This window comes from Doryrhamphus excisus, linkage group LG2, assembly GCF_037039965.1.
Source record: "Doryrhamphus excisus strain RoL-2023G ecotype Guam linkage group LG2, RoL_Dexc_Guam_v1.1, whole genome shotgun sequence".
In the NCBI taxonomy this organism is placed as follows: Eukaryota; Metazoa; Chordata; class Actinopteri; order Syngnathiformes; family Syngnathidae; genus Doryrhamphus; species Doryrhamphus excisus.
The window spans coordinates 11,508,437-11,526,068 of NC_136358.1; the positions used below are offsets into that span (position 1 = coordinate 11,508,437).

The window sequence follows — 17,632 nt, forward strand, 5'->3', positions numbered from 1 at the left end:
TTGTCTATATGTGCCCTGTGATTGGCTGGCCACCAGTCCAGGGTGTACCCCGCCTCCCGCCCAAAGACAGCAGGGATAGGCTCCAGCATCCCCCGCGACCCTCGTGAGGATAAGCGGCAGAAAATGAATGAATGAATGAATAATATTACGTTATATATTCTTCAGGTCGCCACACCCTGGACCGCCACCCAAAGAGCCCTTTTTTCATGGACAGAATTTGTAGGTGCCCCGATGGTCCCCTTTGGGCTGTGATCTTCAGTGTTTACTGGGACGGTCTGCATCTGAGTGGGAAGCTTCTGGGATGAGACTCGGAAATCCTCCACATCCGAGGCAATGGTTCTCAGTCAGAATGGTTGGGAATGAGGTCCTTCCACTTCAAGTATCTTGGGGTCTTGTTCACGAGCGAGGAAAGGTTGAAAGGCAGATGGTGCAGCGTCTGCAGTAATGCAGTCATTGCGGTCTCACCTATGGTCATGATCTAATCACAAGATCATGATTACAAGCAGCTGAAATGAGTTTCCTCAGTAGGGTAGCTGGACTCACTCTAAGAGATAGGGTGAGGTGCTCAGTCATCCGGTAGGGGCTCAGGGTAGAGCCACTCCACCTTCACACGGAGAGGATTCAGTTGAGGTGGCTTGGGCATCTAGTCCAGATGCCTCCCTAGTCGGGTGATCCAGGCATGCCCAGCCGGGAGAAAGCACCGGGGCAGACCGAGGACACGCTGGAGGGATTATGTCTCACAGCTGGCCTGGGAACGCCTTGGTGTCCTCTTGGTGGAGCTGCAGGAGGTGGCCGGGGACCGGGAAATCTGGATGGACTTTTAGCTATTTGACTTGAGCTCATGAGAGATGGGAGCAAAAACAATATAGAGTATTTTTGCTGGGTGGATTTGCTCTCACATACTGACTAATGCTGCACTGATCCAAGAGTCCTCTCCAAAAACCTCCCTTTCAGGAAATGACAAAGCTGAAATTACATGTATCACCATGCAGAGCATTTAGGCAAGTCCGGCATCTAAGTATGGGTTTTTGGTCCTGCAGCGACATGATGGAAGGAAGTGCTCATCACCAGGGAAACCGCCTTTTGGTCTTCTATTTTCCATGCTGTGGATCAAAAGAAAGTCGAGATCAAAATATTCTGGCCCTGTTGGCCCATCAAACAGACGCATGCTCTCTGCTTTTTTCTGAAAACCACTTCTGAAATCCCCGCGTGATGCCCGACACGAGCCACTGTTGGAAAACGTTTGATGGCGGCGTCCCTTTAAGAGAACTAGGATCTACTAATGGTTGAAAGAAAAATAATGAGAACTTATTAGCCACATATACCTGGACCCAAATATTCCAATTGCATTCGGTTTATTTGTTCAAACGGAAAGAATGTAACCCTTGTATACACCTCATTTCGAAAGAAAAGTGCCAATCCGAATGAACATATCATCGGATTCACTGGGGTGGAATATTCCTTTCCCCAATCTGATTGAGGTATCTTGTACACGCTCAAATGGAAAGTTGTCAGGGTGCATTCTTCTTTGTGGTGTTTTTCTTCTTCTGTTGTTTATTGGCGGTTGGCAAGCAGCTTTTGTGTGCATTACCGCCATCTGTGGAACAGAATCTAAACCCTTCTGTGCTTTATTCCCAAGTCCAGTTTTATTCAAAAAGAAAATATATATCTATATAAAACATGTCCCAAGTTTAATTATAAAATATTAGCAAGATTGAATTTGATCTTTTCCTGTTTAAGTTCTTTCAGCGCATGCTCAGATATGACATAACACGCAGCTTGAGACGTTCTTCAGTTTTAAAAATGGAGGCGAGCAATCGGCACTGGACTGCGGCAGAAACTTAGTTTTTGATCCAAACTAAATTTCAAGACTGAAACGAAAGAAAAACTGGCAAAACGGAGTTATTCCAACAAGTGAAAGAAAGACTCGGGGAAGCCGGTATCACGTGATGTTGATGTTTACGTTTTACTGCGCATGCCCCATTGACTATTCTGTTTGATTATAGTGGTGCATGTAGACAAGAGATTGGAATATTCCTTTCCATGGATAAAAAGTCATGGAACATGGAAAGTCATTCAGAAAGAGGGAAAAACTAGTGTTGGGTTAGCCACAACCTACAAAGACAAAAAGGATGTAATCATGATATAACGCTTCATTTATTTTGATATAATACAATAATGTACATTGGAAATGTTGACTTGGAATAATTACAAAAGTTATCACAAACTGTACAAATCATGACAGGAGTAAGCAAACAAAACATGACGCCAACAACCATTACGTAACGCGTATAAATGTCACCAAACTATAGAAATACATTGTGATGTGTCTTATTTTCATGACTTACAACACCGTCATGTATCTCTTTTCATTATGTACAAGTGTAAACACCAACATATTTTTCATCATGTTCCCTACGTATGAGCCATGCTACAAATGGTATATTTTTTTTCAACGTGAAGGGCTGTGCATAAAGCATAATTGTACAGTGTGCTTGTGCCAATAGAATAACAGTACATAGCCTTTTTTTTAGATTTGCCACATTGGCTTCTTATTACCTTGAAAACACTCAGTTGTTGGTGAAGCATTGGACACTCATATGGCTTTGTGGAAAAGTCTACACACGTCTGCAACACTTTAACTTTGTATAGCATCTTTTAGCTCACTCGTGTAAAGTACGTCAGTGTTTAAATGGTGTTAAACCGTTTTTTTGTACATTGGCTATTCACATTTTTGACAGTATTCGTGAGATGCGTCGACAGTTTTGCTGGACTAAATGTTGCTAGTTTGTGATTTGACACAACTGGGATGATTTCTGAAAATGACACCTTAGGCCAGGGGTGTCCAAAGTGGGGCCAGGGGCCATTTGCTGCCTGCAGCTTGCGTTTATTGGACCGCACCACATTGTAGAAATAAAATTCAACCAAAAAACCCAATAAAAATGGGAAAAATTGTGGAAAGAGATGGTCATGAGCTTTGGGTAGTGACCAAAAGGACAAGCGGCTGAAATGAGCCGGGCTCTGCCTTAGAGATTAGAAATTCAGGGTAGGAGGCCCAACCTTGGATGAGCGCCTTTGTGCCTTGCAAAGAGGCAAAATATAAAGAGAAGAACGAGACAGACACACCGGACACGACATGGCCGACTCAGACACACCACAGCCGAGATGGACACGCCATCGCCGAGACGGACACGTCATGGCTGACTCAGACACGCCACGGCCTACGGGGTCTACAGGGCTTTAATAATGTTAAAACCCATATTTGGAAAGTCATAAACAGTTTTTCTATACTCTAACTACGATGATATTCTGCTTACTAATATTGAATCCTACTTCACAGAAAAGTCGTTGAGTCTGGAACCAATGAACCATAATAAACGAGGCGCAACTATACATGCTGTAAAGGTTTTGTTTTGCTAGATAAAAAATACATGAAAATATTTGGACACCCCTGCCTTATTTTTAAAACTGATATTTTGTACAACCAAGTAAGCTGTGGTAGCTTTAAAGTGTAACCGTAACGTTATTTGCAAAATATGACGTGCAAGTTTGATCCAACACAGTTTTTTGTTTTTTTTGTCATAGAAAAACGTTCTTTGGGTATGCTGGGGTTAGCATAGCACCCAGATTACGTTTTAGTGTTTTTGCAATTTTCTTTACAGTGGAACCTTGGTTAGCATCGTTAAACACTAACCTAAAGATAAAAAATAACGTAAGGCCAATTAATCCATTCCAAAAAAACAAAAATATGTACACAAATGATATATAAACAAAGAATGAAAGTCAGAAATAAATGAGGGCTCTCAAAAATAATGTGTTAACTTTTACTTTTTTAGTGTAATTAACGCTAAGGTTACTGTTATCTTTGTTGGAGACGTGATTGTAGACAAAAACACGATGTGGCAGCGACAGCAACACGGACACCATCTTCTTGTTTTGCCATGAGTTATTTCCCGACTTCCTGTAGTGCTTTTTACCTCAAGTCTCTGATTTTTTTCTGATCACGGCAGCAAAATAACCCCAAAAGGAGCCAAACAAATTTGTGAGTTGGTTTTGATGACGAAAGCAAGAAACTATTGAATTCAAGAAGTAACTCACAGCAAAACACATAGGTGGGCGGTTGTTTGTGTAGCATTATAAACTGTGCATACAGAGAGCGTCTTACCTGCATGCATGCAAATTACAAACTCACCGATATCTGGAACATGGGTAGTCCATTTGTACCATTTCCACTCCCAATGTTGTGCCAAGATTGTCTACACTTCGTATGTATGTCACCGTATGTCACCACTCTTTGAGTTCATAAACATAAACAGTCAGGTGTTTCCAAACGGTAGCTCATGAGTTACCAATGACGCCTTAGCCACTTTAAGGACATCAGAGCTGACAAAACTAGAAAGTGGGGTTTGGCAGTAGTCCTGAAGTACCCCATAGTGCTAGGGGGTGTGACCAATCCCAGCCGAGTGGGCATGCCCGGAGGTTCACCGTGGGTGGAATAAATTAAATCAGACCGTTTTGGAAAATCCAAGGAAATACAGCTGGAATAGGTGCAGATTCTGGAAGAGCTAGAAAGCTTTCTGTGCAGTTAATTATGTGTGTCTGCTCTATAGGAGTCGACAACTCAATACATAGGGCCAAAAATGAGCATAACAGGTCCCCTTTAGTATCCTTGAGACTTGTGTTAGTTGCAAAGAAATACAGAGTCAACCGCTGATAACATCATAAATGGCAACAGAGCTGACTTCCTGTTGGATTCAGGCGGTGTATTAATAACACGACAATATATTGGCATAAATTTTCGACCGGGGCATACGCTACGCCAACCGAGGTTCCACTGTGCATTTGACATCGCGAGTGTTGAGTAAAAGTTTCCTGAATCACAGACGCATTCATACATTAATCCATAGTTTACTGTTTTTACAACCAATTTGTACAGCAGAATGTGGAACCAAACCACAAAAGCATCACTTCACTTTGTTAGTTTCACCATGTGGACATTTGCAGAGTAACTACACTTCCACCAAGTGAGTAAATTAGTTATTGTTGTCACTTTCACTACTCCCTTCATGCCCTGGAAAAGAGACGTAAACAAACACACATAGGACTGTGTACTATCTTGACATGTGTTTGCTACATGTTACTGCTACATTCTCCACATCAGATAGTCAGGACTGATTCTGACTGAGGGATGGTCTGAGATATGGACCCTTGTGCCTCACTGTTGTTTTTTTTAACCTACTAAATGCTTTGATGGCACTGAGCCTTGTAGCCCTTGCACCTTGTGCCATTTGAATGTAAACAGAGTTCTCAGTTCTCGACTGACTCACTGCAATTTTTTCACGGAATGTAATCTTTGAAGTACATGGCTGCTTTTGTTTTAGCCATAGTTGACAGAAATGCATTGACAAAGAATTACTTTTCAGCGTCAAACAACTTGTGGGCGCCACGCTGAACCTTATCGTTGTCACCGTTAGGGCGTCTGTGGAGCTTTGGGTGACGGACACGAGCCTTGACTCTCAAAGCTTGCCCCCCTGCCGGGCCACTGACAGACACAAAAACAACAAATAGGGACAATAATTGACAATATTAGCTTGTTACCTAATCAGGCTGCTGCTGTATAAAGTTGAACAGGAAGTATACAGGAACTAAATCTAACAAGCCAAAGAGCTTGGTAGCCCAAAACCATTTCCTGTCGCGGGTGAGATTAGTTGCTCTATTTTCCCCCTTCATTGTAATGTAAAAGAGCTATCTCTTTGCATTCCATTACTCCCAAATGCAAAGGCTATGGAAGTTTTTGTATAGTCTAATCCTGGTCTTTCACTGAAAATACTGCATTGGTATCTCCATAGAGTCAAGCTATAACTTCTAGAAAGCTCGGTGTTACCTCTCCCAGGGTGTGCCAGTGCGTGATGGGCTTCCGTGGATAAGCCAACATTTCATTCCAGTGATCTCGTCCTAGACCTTCGGCGTCTGGCCCGGCACGACAAACGCCGATCACTTCATTGTGTCCGACCCTGTTAGTGGCATACATTTAATCAGCAAACACTGAGGCATGTGGTAGGGTTAACACACTGGGGTGGTATGCGCTCACCGATCGTAGTCCATCACCATGATGGAGAGGCTGACTTGTTCCACGTTTTCTGGGGGAATGTCAAAGATGATGGCCTCGTTGTACACCGGGTTGAGGGTGCTCTTCTTGGTGGTGGTTTTCCGTTTCTTCAGTCTGCGTCCATCGCAGATTAGGTGAACCTTGACGTACGGATCTGGAAGACAAAATGAAGACTTTCCCATCACTTTTTGTCCACCCTTTGCCGCTCAGAATTTGCTCAAACGGTCTCGGAGTTGGGTCTTATGTACCGTATTGCGCTCAAAAGTTTGGGCTCACTTGGAAATGTTTTTGTCCAGTCTGACATATGGCTTTTTCTTGGCAGTCCTGCCATGAAGTCCAGTATCCTGAAGTCGCTGCTTCACTGTTGATGCTGACACTGGTTTTTGACGGGTACTATTTAGTGCAGCTGCCAGGTGACGACCTGTGAGGCATCTTTGTCTTAAACTACACACTCTCAGATATTTGTCTTCTTGCACGGTAGTGCATCGTTTTTCTGTCCTTGTTAGACCCAGTTTGTGCTGCTCTCTGGAAGGAGTAGTTAACAGCATGGTAAGAGATCTTAGTTTTAGTTTAGATTTTTAGATGGGTTTTCTAATAATCTATTAGCCTTATAAAATGATGAACTTGGATTAGCAGCCATACCAGGAGATTGATGCAGAAGACTGACAGTTGTTGTTAGACATGTGATCCCAAAGGTTTGAGTGGCAGTGTAGGCTTTTTGATGTGATCTGCACCTCGTACGTCGCCAGCTTACCTGAAGAACCAGTGATGTCCATGGCTTTGAGGTTTCTGCATTTGATGACGGTCAGCGTCATCCTCCCTGCTGTGGGAAGGTAGCACAGCGAGTACATGATCTCCCCCAGGTCGACGGTCTCCTGTGGATGTGCAGAAAGGACAACAGCATGGTGACTTTGTGTCATTTGCAGCAGGTTGGAGTTATAGTCAGTGTTACATAACCTGTGAAAGATGTTATGTCATCCAGCTACCGGTTCTACATGGCCTGTGTGTTCACACTTTGAGCTAAATGAAAAAGATGAAAATGTATCAGGACGTGTCCGGAGAGCTGTAGGACCTGTAGCTCCTGAACTCTGCTGAGAAGACCCAGCAGACGAGACCTTGAGATGTAGCAGGCATTCCAATCTTTGGGTGAACTTGCGTCACATGTCTGCCTCAAGTATTCTCGATAAGACCTTCGGATGTATCGTTTGCGCGCATGGAAGCGTCAATAATTTATTCAGATAGTGTAGGCCTGGTTTATGAGTCTGCAGGAATTTGCCGAAATTTAACGTGGGTGTTATTGGACTTATGCAATACGCTTCGATTGCCACTTTGGGATGATGTCCGCCTCTCAGAATCAATTAAGTGTGTTGGCAAAAAATATAAAGGCTCTATTTACTCGCCAGGGGGAACGCCAACTCACCGTGGTTGCTGCATGAATGTCCTTCCACACCACCGCCTCTCGGGAAAGGTCAGAGAGCTCAAAGAGGTTGTCCACCACCACCTCGCCTATCATGTCGTGACTGGTGAAACGGTCAAAGTCGTAGACGCTCAGGTGCAACTTGCGGTTGCAGAGCTCGTCGTACACCACAGGGAAGCAGAAGGTCTCGTCAAACATGGGGTTGAGGTTCTTGCGGTGGACTCGCGTCTGGAATTTCTTCTTCCTCTCGGGCAGTAGGTAGATCTTCACGTAAGGGTCAGAAGTCCCCGTGAAGTCTTTGGCGGGCAGATCCAAGGCCTTGAGGATCCGCACCACCAGTGCCTGCTCCTCATAGTCGTAACGCAGCGAGAAGCTGAGCTTGCCGCACGTCTCCACTGGCTCTTTGGGCTCGCCCTCCGAGTCCACTGACTTCTGCTTGTAGAGTTCTGGTTTGATTCTCCCTATGCTTGCCGTGGAGGACTGCCGAAAAGGCACTGCGTCCATACTGAAGTCAAAGCTGGTCACGTTCATCTGACGAGGAAGGTGTCGCCGGAATGAATTATGCCTGTTGAAGAGCGCATTTGGTCAGTTTTATATGTGGCTGATGAGGTCGTCCTCGAGACAGTGTTTGTCTCTACAATGGCAGCCTCCAGTCCTCCTTTATGATAATTATGTTGTTATTTAAGTTATTTAAAATCCTCTGTTCCAAATGACAGCTTTACTGTCCGAGCAGAAATAGCTTTGACAATCAGATTTATGCTTCCCCAAATCTCAGACTGAGGTTGATCTCTTTAGAGGTTGAGTCCACCCGTCTTGTCACTAAGCAACTGGCCTCCTTTCGAATGCCAACACAATCAGCCTCGTTTATCACCTGATTTGGCTGAAAATGAATCAGCAAATGTCTATATCATGCTTTTCTACATGCTACAAGTACGCCGTGCAAATGCGGCACTATGCACTATGTATAGTCGAAAAATGGGATTCAAGTGTAAAATACAAACCTGCCAATGTGTATGCACTTTGACCCTTGCGTAAATTGTACGTCCCCAAACACGATCTGGCTGTCACGGCTGTGATTGATCCGTTTGTAGGACGTTATTTCTGGTTTGTATAAGTCTCGTCCACAGGGTGTACAGCCCAATTCTGTGAATGCCTTCTCTTCTGATTTCGGTATCAACTGACTGCGACAACACTGCACTTCTCTCTTTAATTACCATCATTCACTCACGATGAAGACAGCTAACCAGCAGGTCATGCGCTCAACGCTTGTTTGTTATTGGCCCATGGCACATTGTAGAAATAAAATAATACAGAAAGCAAACAGAAAAAATACAGCTAAAGGCATAATGTAACATGATATACCGTATTTTCAGGACTATAAGTCACACTTTTTTTCATAGGTGGCTGTTCCTGCGACTTATACTCCAGAGCGACTTATAAATGAAAAAAGTGTTCATGTTACATAAACACTGGACACCTTTTCTGTTCATGTTTATTTTTTGTGTAGCTGAAATAACCATTGTGTTCGCATATCTTACACCTATTCAGCCTGTTCTCTATTCTTTTATTGTTAGAACTTGCCTTCCAAGAGGATGTAATGTCTGTTTTGGTCAAGTAGTTTGTAAAATAAATTACCCGCAAAAAATGCAACTTATACTCCAGTGCGACTTATGTATGTTTTTTTTTCTACATAATTATGCATTTTTGGCCATGTGCAACTTATAGTCCAGAAAATAAATTAACATAATGGAATGTTCGTTTTTAAATAGGTATCACACAAAATTTTAAAATGTATGTACAGTCATGTACATGTCAACATTAACCTTGAAAATTAATTTTTGCCTCAGTTTACGTGTCGCCTCTGGTTAGCGTACAATATGCATTGTGGTGTTGTTAATACACCGGAAAGGATTAGCTGGATTCCCATTATTTCTTATGGGAGAAATGTATTCAATTAACGTCCTTTTCGGTTAGAATCTGACATTTTTGAATGAATTAATGACACTAAGCAAACTTCCACTGCATATACACTACCACTCAAAAGTTTGGGATCAATAGCAAATTTCTTTGTTTTCCAAAGAAAAACACATTTTCATGCTTTTCACAAACAATTTTTTCCATTTCACAAACATTTTTATCCATTTTACAAACAATTAAAAATAAATTTTCCCTTCCTGCGTCAATGACAGGAGTATAAATCACCAGGAGCGTCGTGTGATTTAATTAGCGATGGGAAGCAACGAGTGTGGTGTCGGAGTCCACTCAAACCTGCCTGCATCACATCTCCGGGTGCTTGCAGCAATGCTAATTATGGACCTTTGCCATCTTGTAAAACCAAGGGGAAAGTGAAAGGTGATTGTTTAATCACTGGGGTTGCTTCCAGGCGTTGCCATGACAGCTGGGTTCACGCGCACAGCTGATTGTAGGGTTGCAGCCTGCGTGACACAAATCCAACCGATGAGCTCGGGTGGAGGCTTTTTGTGTTGTCAGTAAAAAGATAAACAATTCCCACAAGAGGAAGTGAAGGTCAGTGTGACACTGTGCGTGACACCAGCAAAACTGGCCTGCAGACACTGGCCACATGTCACCGTGACCTGCTTGGACAGGCTCTGTGCTGCCTCCAAAAGGCTACTGCGGGCTGAAAGTGAGCGTGTGACTGTGGGGCTACCTGGAGGATGAGGTGGGCTCGGTGGTCTGCCTCTGAACTTTGGCCTGCTGACTCAGCTTCTCCCTCAGGGTGGTTTGCACCTCGGCCGGGATATCCGGTGACGTCTGGCTGATCTTCATGGCCGCCTCCAGGACCTTGACCGAGCTCCTCCCATTCATCTTGACCTCCGGCGGGTGCTTCTTTTTCTCCTCCGCAACCGCCGCCGCTTTCCACTCCGGCACCGAGGGCGAGCTGGGTGCAGGTGCCTCAGGAAAGGCCACATGGAGGGCAACATTCCCGCCATGGGCTGTCAGAGCTTTGCTCCTCCAGATGGGCCAGCACAGCTTCCAAAAGACAAAGAGAGACACTGCCAACAGGGCAAGGCCACAGAAACCCACCACCACTGCCAGCAGACTGATAGAGATGTCTACTGGACACCCCGCAGAGAAGACAGACAAACATGCAAAGGGAGAAGGAGAAGACATGCCAGCATGAGTCAGAAAGATGATCATGAAAGCCACAGAAAACCCTGAAGTCCCTTTTTGGTCCACATGCAGCCTCTCTTGGAACCAAGCGATACGTTGGAAGTGTGGTGTGTTTATTTCTTTCGGACACGACAATCACCAAATCAAAACTAATCACAATTACACCACCCTGAAGAGGACTGTACCAAAACTAGGAAGATCTAGGAAGTGATCACCTTTGGACCAATCAGCCCCGAGGAGCTGGTACATTCCTTTTCCGGTAAATATCGGTACCTGAGACTTCGGTTTTGTTGGAGTTGTTAAATGGTACTTACCAGACGGAAGGAACAGATGTACTACAGGACTCCATCAAATATTTTAATGAGGGGTACAATCCCATTCCAGGTGATTTGATTGTCATTTGTTTTGCGCTTCTCAGCCACTAACATTAATCCAGAAATTGAATATACCAAGTCCTCGGAGCTCATTGGTCCAAACGTTATCACTTCTTATAACTCGGGGATTTGGTACATTCCCTTCCAGGTGGTTTCATTATACTTTGTTTGGCTCTTTACGTGGTTAGCATTTCATTTGCCCTATTCTACATGTCTGAAAGGAGTAGGAAGAAGCAGAGCTTACTAATCATTCATTCGCATTAAAACTTTTATTTATTGACACTGATAATTGTTGACTTTGTCATTTCCATATTTTCCCACTTCCTGTGTGAAAGGAAAGAACTAAAATAGGAGATAAAATATTGACACTATAAACCTTGAGCGGTATTCAGGCTTAACCGCATCGGGGAAGTCATCATGAGCCAAAAATGTCTGTGTTCAATTTCCATGAGGTTTTCATTTAAAAACACTGACTCCTTTATTGATATCACCAGCCTGCTTTGTCTTTACAGTGCATACATAATTGCTTCCCTGGGATACATTGTGGCTGTCTACAACCACATGCACACACTCAATGCAGCTTGGCATACAAGTCCAAAACAAATAGTAACGTCTCGTCTTGCCGCCTGTTTGTGTCTGGCGTTGTGTATCAATAATAATTTGATAACTATTCTGCTTTATATGGGCGGAGTTGCAAAACTTGGAATAAGTTTTAGTACTTGAACTTAACAGTACATGCACGGTAAGAGAGGAATGACTTTATTCCATTTACCTGCGTGTCCTTTACCTGGTATGCTGCTCTCCAGGGGGAATATATCCGAGCATTTCTCCCGGTCCACATGTCCGGTCAGACAAAGGTCCGTGACAATTTGCAGGGCCCTATGGCACAAGGTGACGCTGTCCCCGCTCCGGACGCTCATGTCTCTCCGGTTAAGCCATTGCGCGCCGGAGGAGGAGGAGCCGGGAGGGCGGGGGTTCATCTGGCCGCCGTTCACAGGGCAGCCTGGTGCGCGGCCGCGTCGGCGTCCATGGGCGAAGCGGCGGCAGCGGGAAGGGCGAGCGGCTGCGTGCAGCTACGGCGCGCGTTCGAGTGGAGAATGAGCGAGCGAGTCGGACCTGTTGCTCGACTACTTGGGAGAGAGTGCGGTCACCCCCAGCCCCCTCCCTCCCGAGTGGGGACTGACCACCTGTAAGAACCCCCGCCTGCGGGGTCCACTGCATCTGCAGAACAGATGAGGCTTGCAAATATGATCAATTCACTGAGAAGGACTTCCCTTACATTGTAGGCTGTCATGGGGATAAAACAGTCAATGGGCTGCAGTATAACAGCTACTACAACACCATAGCTAAACATGAAGTGAACATGCAGGTGTACCTTATGAAGTGGTGCAACTTGAAACATCAGCATGAAGTAGCTTGCAATTGTGCAAATTTTATATTAATTTCACTACTATTGTTGCATAAGCCACCCTTTTCATAATTTTAGCCCATCCAAACAGCATGCCTAACAAGATTACATCTTGCTCTGAGCCTTTTTTTAACCATTTAACTGCTGTATGACATGCCAAGGACAAATGCATCTGACAAAAGCAGTCGCTCATGAAACCGCAAATGCTGACACCTTCTTGAATAGCATTTCCTGCCCTACGCGAGCAAGTTATACCCTGAACCCGCCGGTTGCTACCGTTTACATGTCAACATTAAACCGCATTTATGAGAAAACTGTGGTGAAAAAGGGGGGGCGGGTCACAACAGCTGCCGCAGACGCAGCTGAGGGTATAGACTTGTGGCGCCATGGTTACCGCCTCACCCGAAGGTGACTGGCAGTAAGCATTCTGAAACACCGCAGTGTACACCAACTTTTATTTTCTTGTTTGCCTTCTGGTTTGACTTGTTTTTCTTTCAGCCAGTCTTTTCTCTTTGAGGCGTTACAACATTTCCAAAAAAAGAACACGTAATGCATCTTATGAGGGATATTAATTTGAAATTATTTTTTCTCAGCCTGCTGAATCCAACCGATATGAAAAGGTTTTCATGACAAAATGTGTCCTTTTCATCACAGCGTGTTTGTCAGAGTGAGTGCAGCATTTTTCTCTAAAGTGAAAGTAAAAGTCAAATAGAGATTACAGTCGAGACTGGATTTTTGTGCACCCCAGTTACATTGCACGTAGAAAAACTGGTCCACTTCATCGTGGATCGCTCTAAAACTTGGTTTTCTTACAGTTCTTGGATGATTCGGTTTTGGGCGAAAATGTTTGCCAAATTTTCACACAACAATCTTGTACGTTTATATTGTATCAGTCTGTATCAGCGCTACATATAGCCACCCTATGTAGTGCTGACTCATTGTGTGACTGTGGGCAACCCACCATGGGGCCAAAGAAAGTTGCAATTTGATAAAGAAGTCGAGAAAAATCTTGCCAGGATGTACAGGAATTCAACATCAACAATAACTTCCGTCCATATGTATTATTTTGCCTTATTCTCTATATACAGTGATGTGATTTACAGTGTTTTTCTGATTTTTTTTTGCATGTTTATCGAACTTAAATGTTTCAGATCATCAAACGAATGTAAATATTATTCAATGACAACACAATTCAACAAAACATGTTTTTAAATGAAACTATATATTTTTAAGTGGGAAAAACAAATCCAAAGCTGTGTGAAAAAGTGATTGCCCCCCTGTTAAAACATAACTGAGATTAATTGAGATCTATCAGTGTGGAAAAGTTTATAAGCCATTTCTAAAGTTTTGGGACTCCAGCCAACCACAGTGAGAGCCATTATCCACAAATGGCCAAAACATGGAACAGTGGTGAACGTTCCCAGGAGTGGCCGGCCAACCAAAATGACCCCATGAGCGCAGCCACGACTCATCCGAGAGGTCACAAAAGACCCCACAACAACATCCAAAAAAGTGCAGGCCTCACTTGCCTCAGTTAAAGTCAGTGTTCATGACTCCAGCATAAGAAAGACACTGGGTAAAAACGGCCTGCATGGCAGAGTTCCAAGACCAAAACCACTGCTGAACATAAAGAACATTAAGGCTGGTCTCCATTTTGCCAGAAAACATCTTGATGATCCCCGGGACCTTGGGGAAAAAACTCTGTGGTCTGACCAGACAAAAGTTGAACTTTTTGAAGGGTGTGTGTCCTGTTACATCTGGCGTAAAAGTCATTAAAATAACATGATAGCAAGAGTAAAACATTGTGGTGGTAGTGTGATGGTCTGGGGCTGTTTTGCTGCTTCAAGGCCCTGGACTTGCTGTGATAAATGGAAGCATGTAAAAGATTCTGCTAAAGGAGAATGTCTGGCCATCTGTTGGTGACCTCAAGCTGAAAGCAACTTGGGTTGTGCAGCAGGACAATGATCCAAAACACACCAGCAAGTCCACCTCTGAATGGCTGAAGAAAAAACAAATGAAGATTTTGGAGCAGCCTAGTCCAAGTCCTTAGACTCATACAAATATAAAGCAGATAGAAGACGCATTCCAAGAAGCTGTAATTATCACTAGGTGTCTGTAATGCTACTGTACCGTTGGATTAGACACACAAGCATCAGACTAGATTTGTTACGTCCCTGGAGAGAAAAAACACAGGGAGGAGACTGGGGCACAAAGCAAGGGCACCAGGATATGACAAGATTGTTGGAACAACAATCTTTCATGGCAGGGTTCAATAATTCCGAACACGGAGGGCCTCTACTAATGTTAAAAATCATATTTAGAAGGTCGTAAACAGATTTTCTACGCTCTTACAACCAAAATATTCCATTCATAAATAAGGGAGCCTACTTTGTGGAAATTCTTTTTTCACAGTCTGGTCTGGAACCAATCAACCATGATAAATGAGGGATGACAGCATATTGTATTTTTTTTAATGTATTTTTTTATGTTTGGAACATCTGACCCTTTTATGCGCATTAATAACGAAAATCGAGGTACGGTTGTATAGGCAAAAAAAGTAACGTTTTGTAATTAAGGGTGCCCCGAAACAACTTTATCACGACCGATATTGCTGCCTTAAATACGTATTGGCCGACTGAAATATCAATCTGATTTTATACGCGCAAGAGTCAGACCTACGCTTCATGACTTATTTTGTAGTGTGTAGTGTTAAAAAAGGCTTGACTAAGTGATATCACTCAAGAGTCAGCAGCAGTCGGTATGATCAAAACCTTGTTTGTGGGGGCCACAGGTTGTCTCAGAACGATTTTCCTTTTGGGTTGGTCCTGGTTCTGTGGCACCACGGGGGACTTCTGCATGGTGGGTTTTGCACTATTATAAGGTATGGGTCTGCTGTTTTCATTTAAGGTAAGACTCACATTGAGTTAACCAACAGATGGGCCAATAATGATGTGCTGCTGTAAATGTAGTAGTTGGCTGCTGTCAGTGCGGTAATAATCCAAATGATTATGGATCCCAAGGACATCATAAGTAAGCTCATGGATTATGTATACATAGCAGCCTCTCCCATACGTCAACACGGCGTCACCCTGTTCGTTCGGTGTATTCAACTCTTACATCTCTCTCCCCCGGTGTTCTCGGTCATCTCCGTGAGGGGGTCGAAATATTAAATGGCAGCATAGGGGGCGGGGGGGATGCAGTCAAAGGTTGATAATCTGACAGAATGTGATAACTGCATCCATGAGTGATTTTATATAATTACACATGGCTTTAGGAGGGTTTGGACGGCTCTGTTGTCATGGTTACCATAATTCATATCTCTCAGAACCTCTGTCATATAAGGACATTTTAATTACAAACGGTAACGAGCTTGTCTATTGTGGAAGCTTGAGATAGCTCGGCTAATTTTTAGCTCAAGTTCAAGTTGTCGTGGCGCCATGATGCCAAAGAGGCTTAAAAAAGGGGGATGGGTAAGAGGTTGAGCTTCTTTCTGTTGGTTTTCGGGCGGACCGCTCCTGAGAATGTCAAAAGGCTCAGGAAATGTCAAGACTGCAGCGGTGGGGGCACAACATGTTCTCTTTCCTTCCCCATCTGTGCGACAAAACGCACGCTGGGGTTGGTGCAAGTGACATCCCGCTAGCACATTGTTCGGCTTCGTCACCCTCAGAAAACCAGGATCATTGCGGCAACAAGTGGTACCCCGTTCAGCATTCAGCCGTGGCGTAATGGTTTATTTTGGAGACCTTTCAATGCATCTGCTCAACTGGGACGGAGCCAAGCCGCCTCTCTGTGAATGTCTGAATGTCAAGAGTGCAGCGGATCAGCAGCAGTGCGCCGCAGCGTTTGTTTATTTGTTTGCCGCGTGACCCACAGGAGCCACAGAACAAATGTTCAAGTAGTCACAGCCTTCTAAAGTCATCCGTCCGTCCGTCACCACCTGCAATTTCATACTGCAGCTTTCAGGTTACATTTTCAGTCTACAGGCGGCCCCTGTTTTTGTGACGTTTGGTGGTTACAAACCAATCATGACCGTCATGAGGGTGAAAAAACTTGGAAATATTCCATATTCCCTTTTAAAAATTTAACCAAGTCGACAAACAATGCAGGTTTTGAAAGGTTTTATTGTCCCACAAATTGACGCTCAATGATGATTATTATTATTATTGTCAACATTTTTGGAGACCAAGTAAACCAATGATAATATATAATAATAACTAAGGTTTTATGCTGCCGATTCCGACAGCAAACATTAGATTAGATTAGATATACCTTTATTCGTCTTTCAGTGGGGAAATTTACATTGCACAGCAGCAAAGAGGACAGAACCAGTTTAATATATTAAAAAGTAAACAATCTAAAAATAGACAATATAAACATTATTAACAATTTTACCCAGGGTTATATACGAATACAGTTTACAATGTAATATGAAATATGAAATATATGACCAGTATATACACTATGAGACCTTGCCAGTAAATTAAATGTGAAATATGAAAAGCATTAAAAGAGTATAGCACTATTGGCCAGGGGTGCCTATAAACTGGAAAAGTCAGGACAATTCCATTTTTTTCATGGGACCCAGAATTCTTGGTTGCACCCCTGTTATATATTAGGAAAGAATGAAGCATAAAATCACCTTAACTTGAACAAAAACATTTTACTGTACTTAATTTTTGAAGCTAAAATGCTAAAGCTACTTACAATTGAGAGGCATCTTGAGTAACCTCTTCTCTTGAGAAACTTGAGAGACTGTCTCAAGAGACTGTCCAGTCTGTCCAGTCTCTACTTCCGGATCCGATTCAGGCTCCAACACATACGGCTGTTTGTTAAAAGCGGACATTTTAAAAAAGATACATCACCGTTTATTATCAACTATAAAGTCGGGTTCGTAGCTAGCTGCAAAACACTGGAAGTCCTCCTAAGCACTCGGGATGTGACCAACTACAGCGGAGTAGGCGTGCCTGGAGGCAGGCCGTGGGTGGAATGAATGAAAACAGACCATTTTCGCGAGAAGCACAAAAGAAATACAGCTGAATAAGTGCAGATTCAAGAAGTACTAGAAAGCTTTCTGTGCTTTCTGTGTTTCCTTTTCGGTTAGAATCGGACATTCTTGGATGAATTAATGACACTAAGCTCGGGTAAGCTAGGGTCACACTTAGGGTGAAAAAGAAACAGGGACAATATCATCA

General features: G+C 43.5%; 1 protein-coding gene across 6 annotated transcripts; it reads right to left on the reverse strand.

Moving 5' to 3' along the window:
* Positions 1 to 2,144: 2,144 nt before the first annotated feature.
* Positions 2,145 to 12,163, reverse strand: syt10 (synaptotagmin X). 6 transcript variants are annotated; one of them, XM_058065791.2, is made up of 7 exons: positions 11,805 to 12,163; positions 10,195 to 10,603; positions 7,530 to 8,091; positions 6,864 to 6,984; positions 6,092 to 6,263; positions 5,885 to 6,014; positions 2,145 to 5,542 (listed from the first exon to the last, which is right to left on the reverse strand). In XM_058065791.2, the coding sequence occupies exons 1-7, from the start codon at positions 12,010 to 12,012 to the stop codon at positions 5,471 to 5,473; spliced, it is 1,674 nt and encodes a 557-aa protein (XP_057921774.2). In that variant the 5' UTR covers positions 12,013 to 12,163; the 3' UTR covers positions 2,145 to 5,470. The 6 variants fall into 6 exon arrangements, with proteins under 6 accessions (XP_057921774.2, XP_057921777.2, XP_057921776.2 ...); XM_058065794.2 differs by having other exon boundaries at positions 10,195 to 10,600; positions 11,820 to 12,162; XM_058065793.2 differs by having other exon boundaries at positions 11,820 to 12,162.
* Positions 12,164 to 17,632: the final 5,469 nt, after the last annotated feature.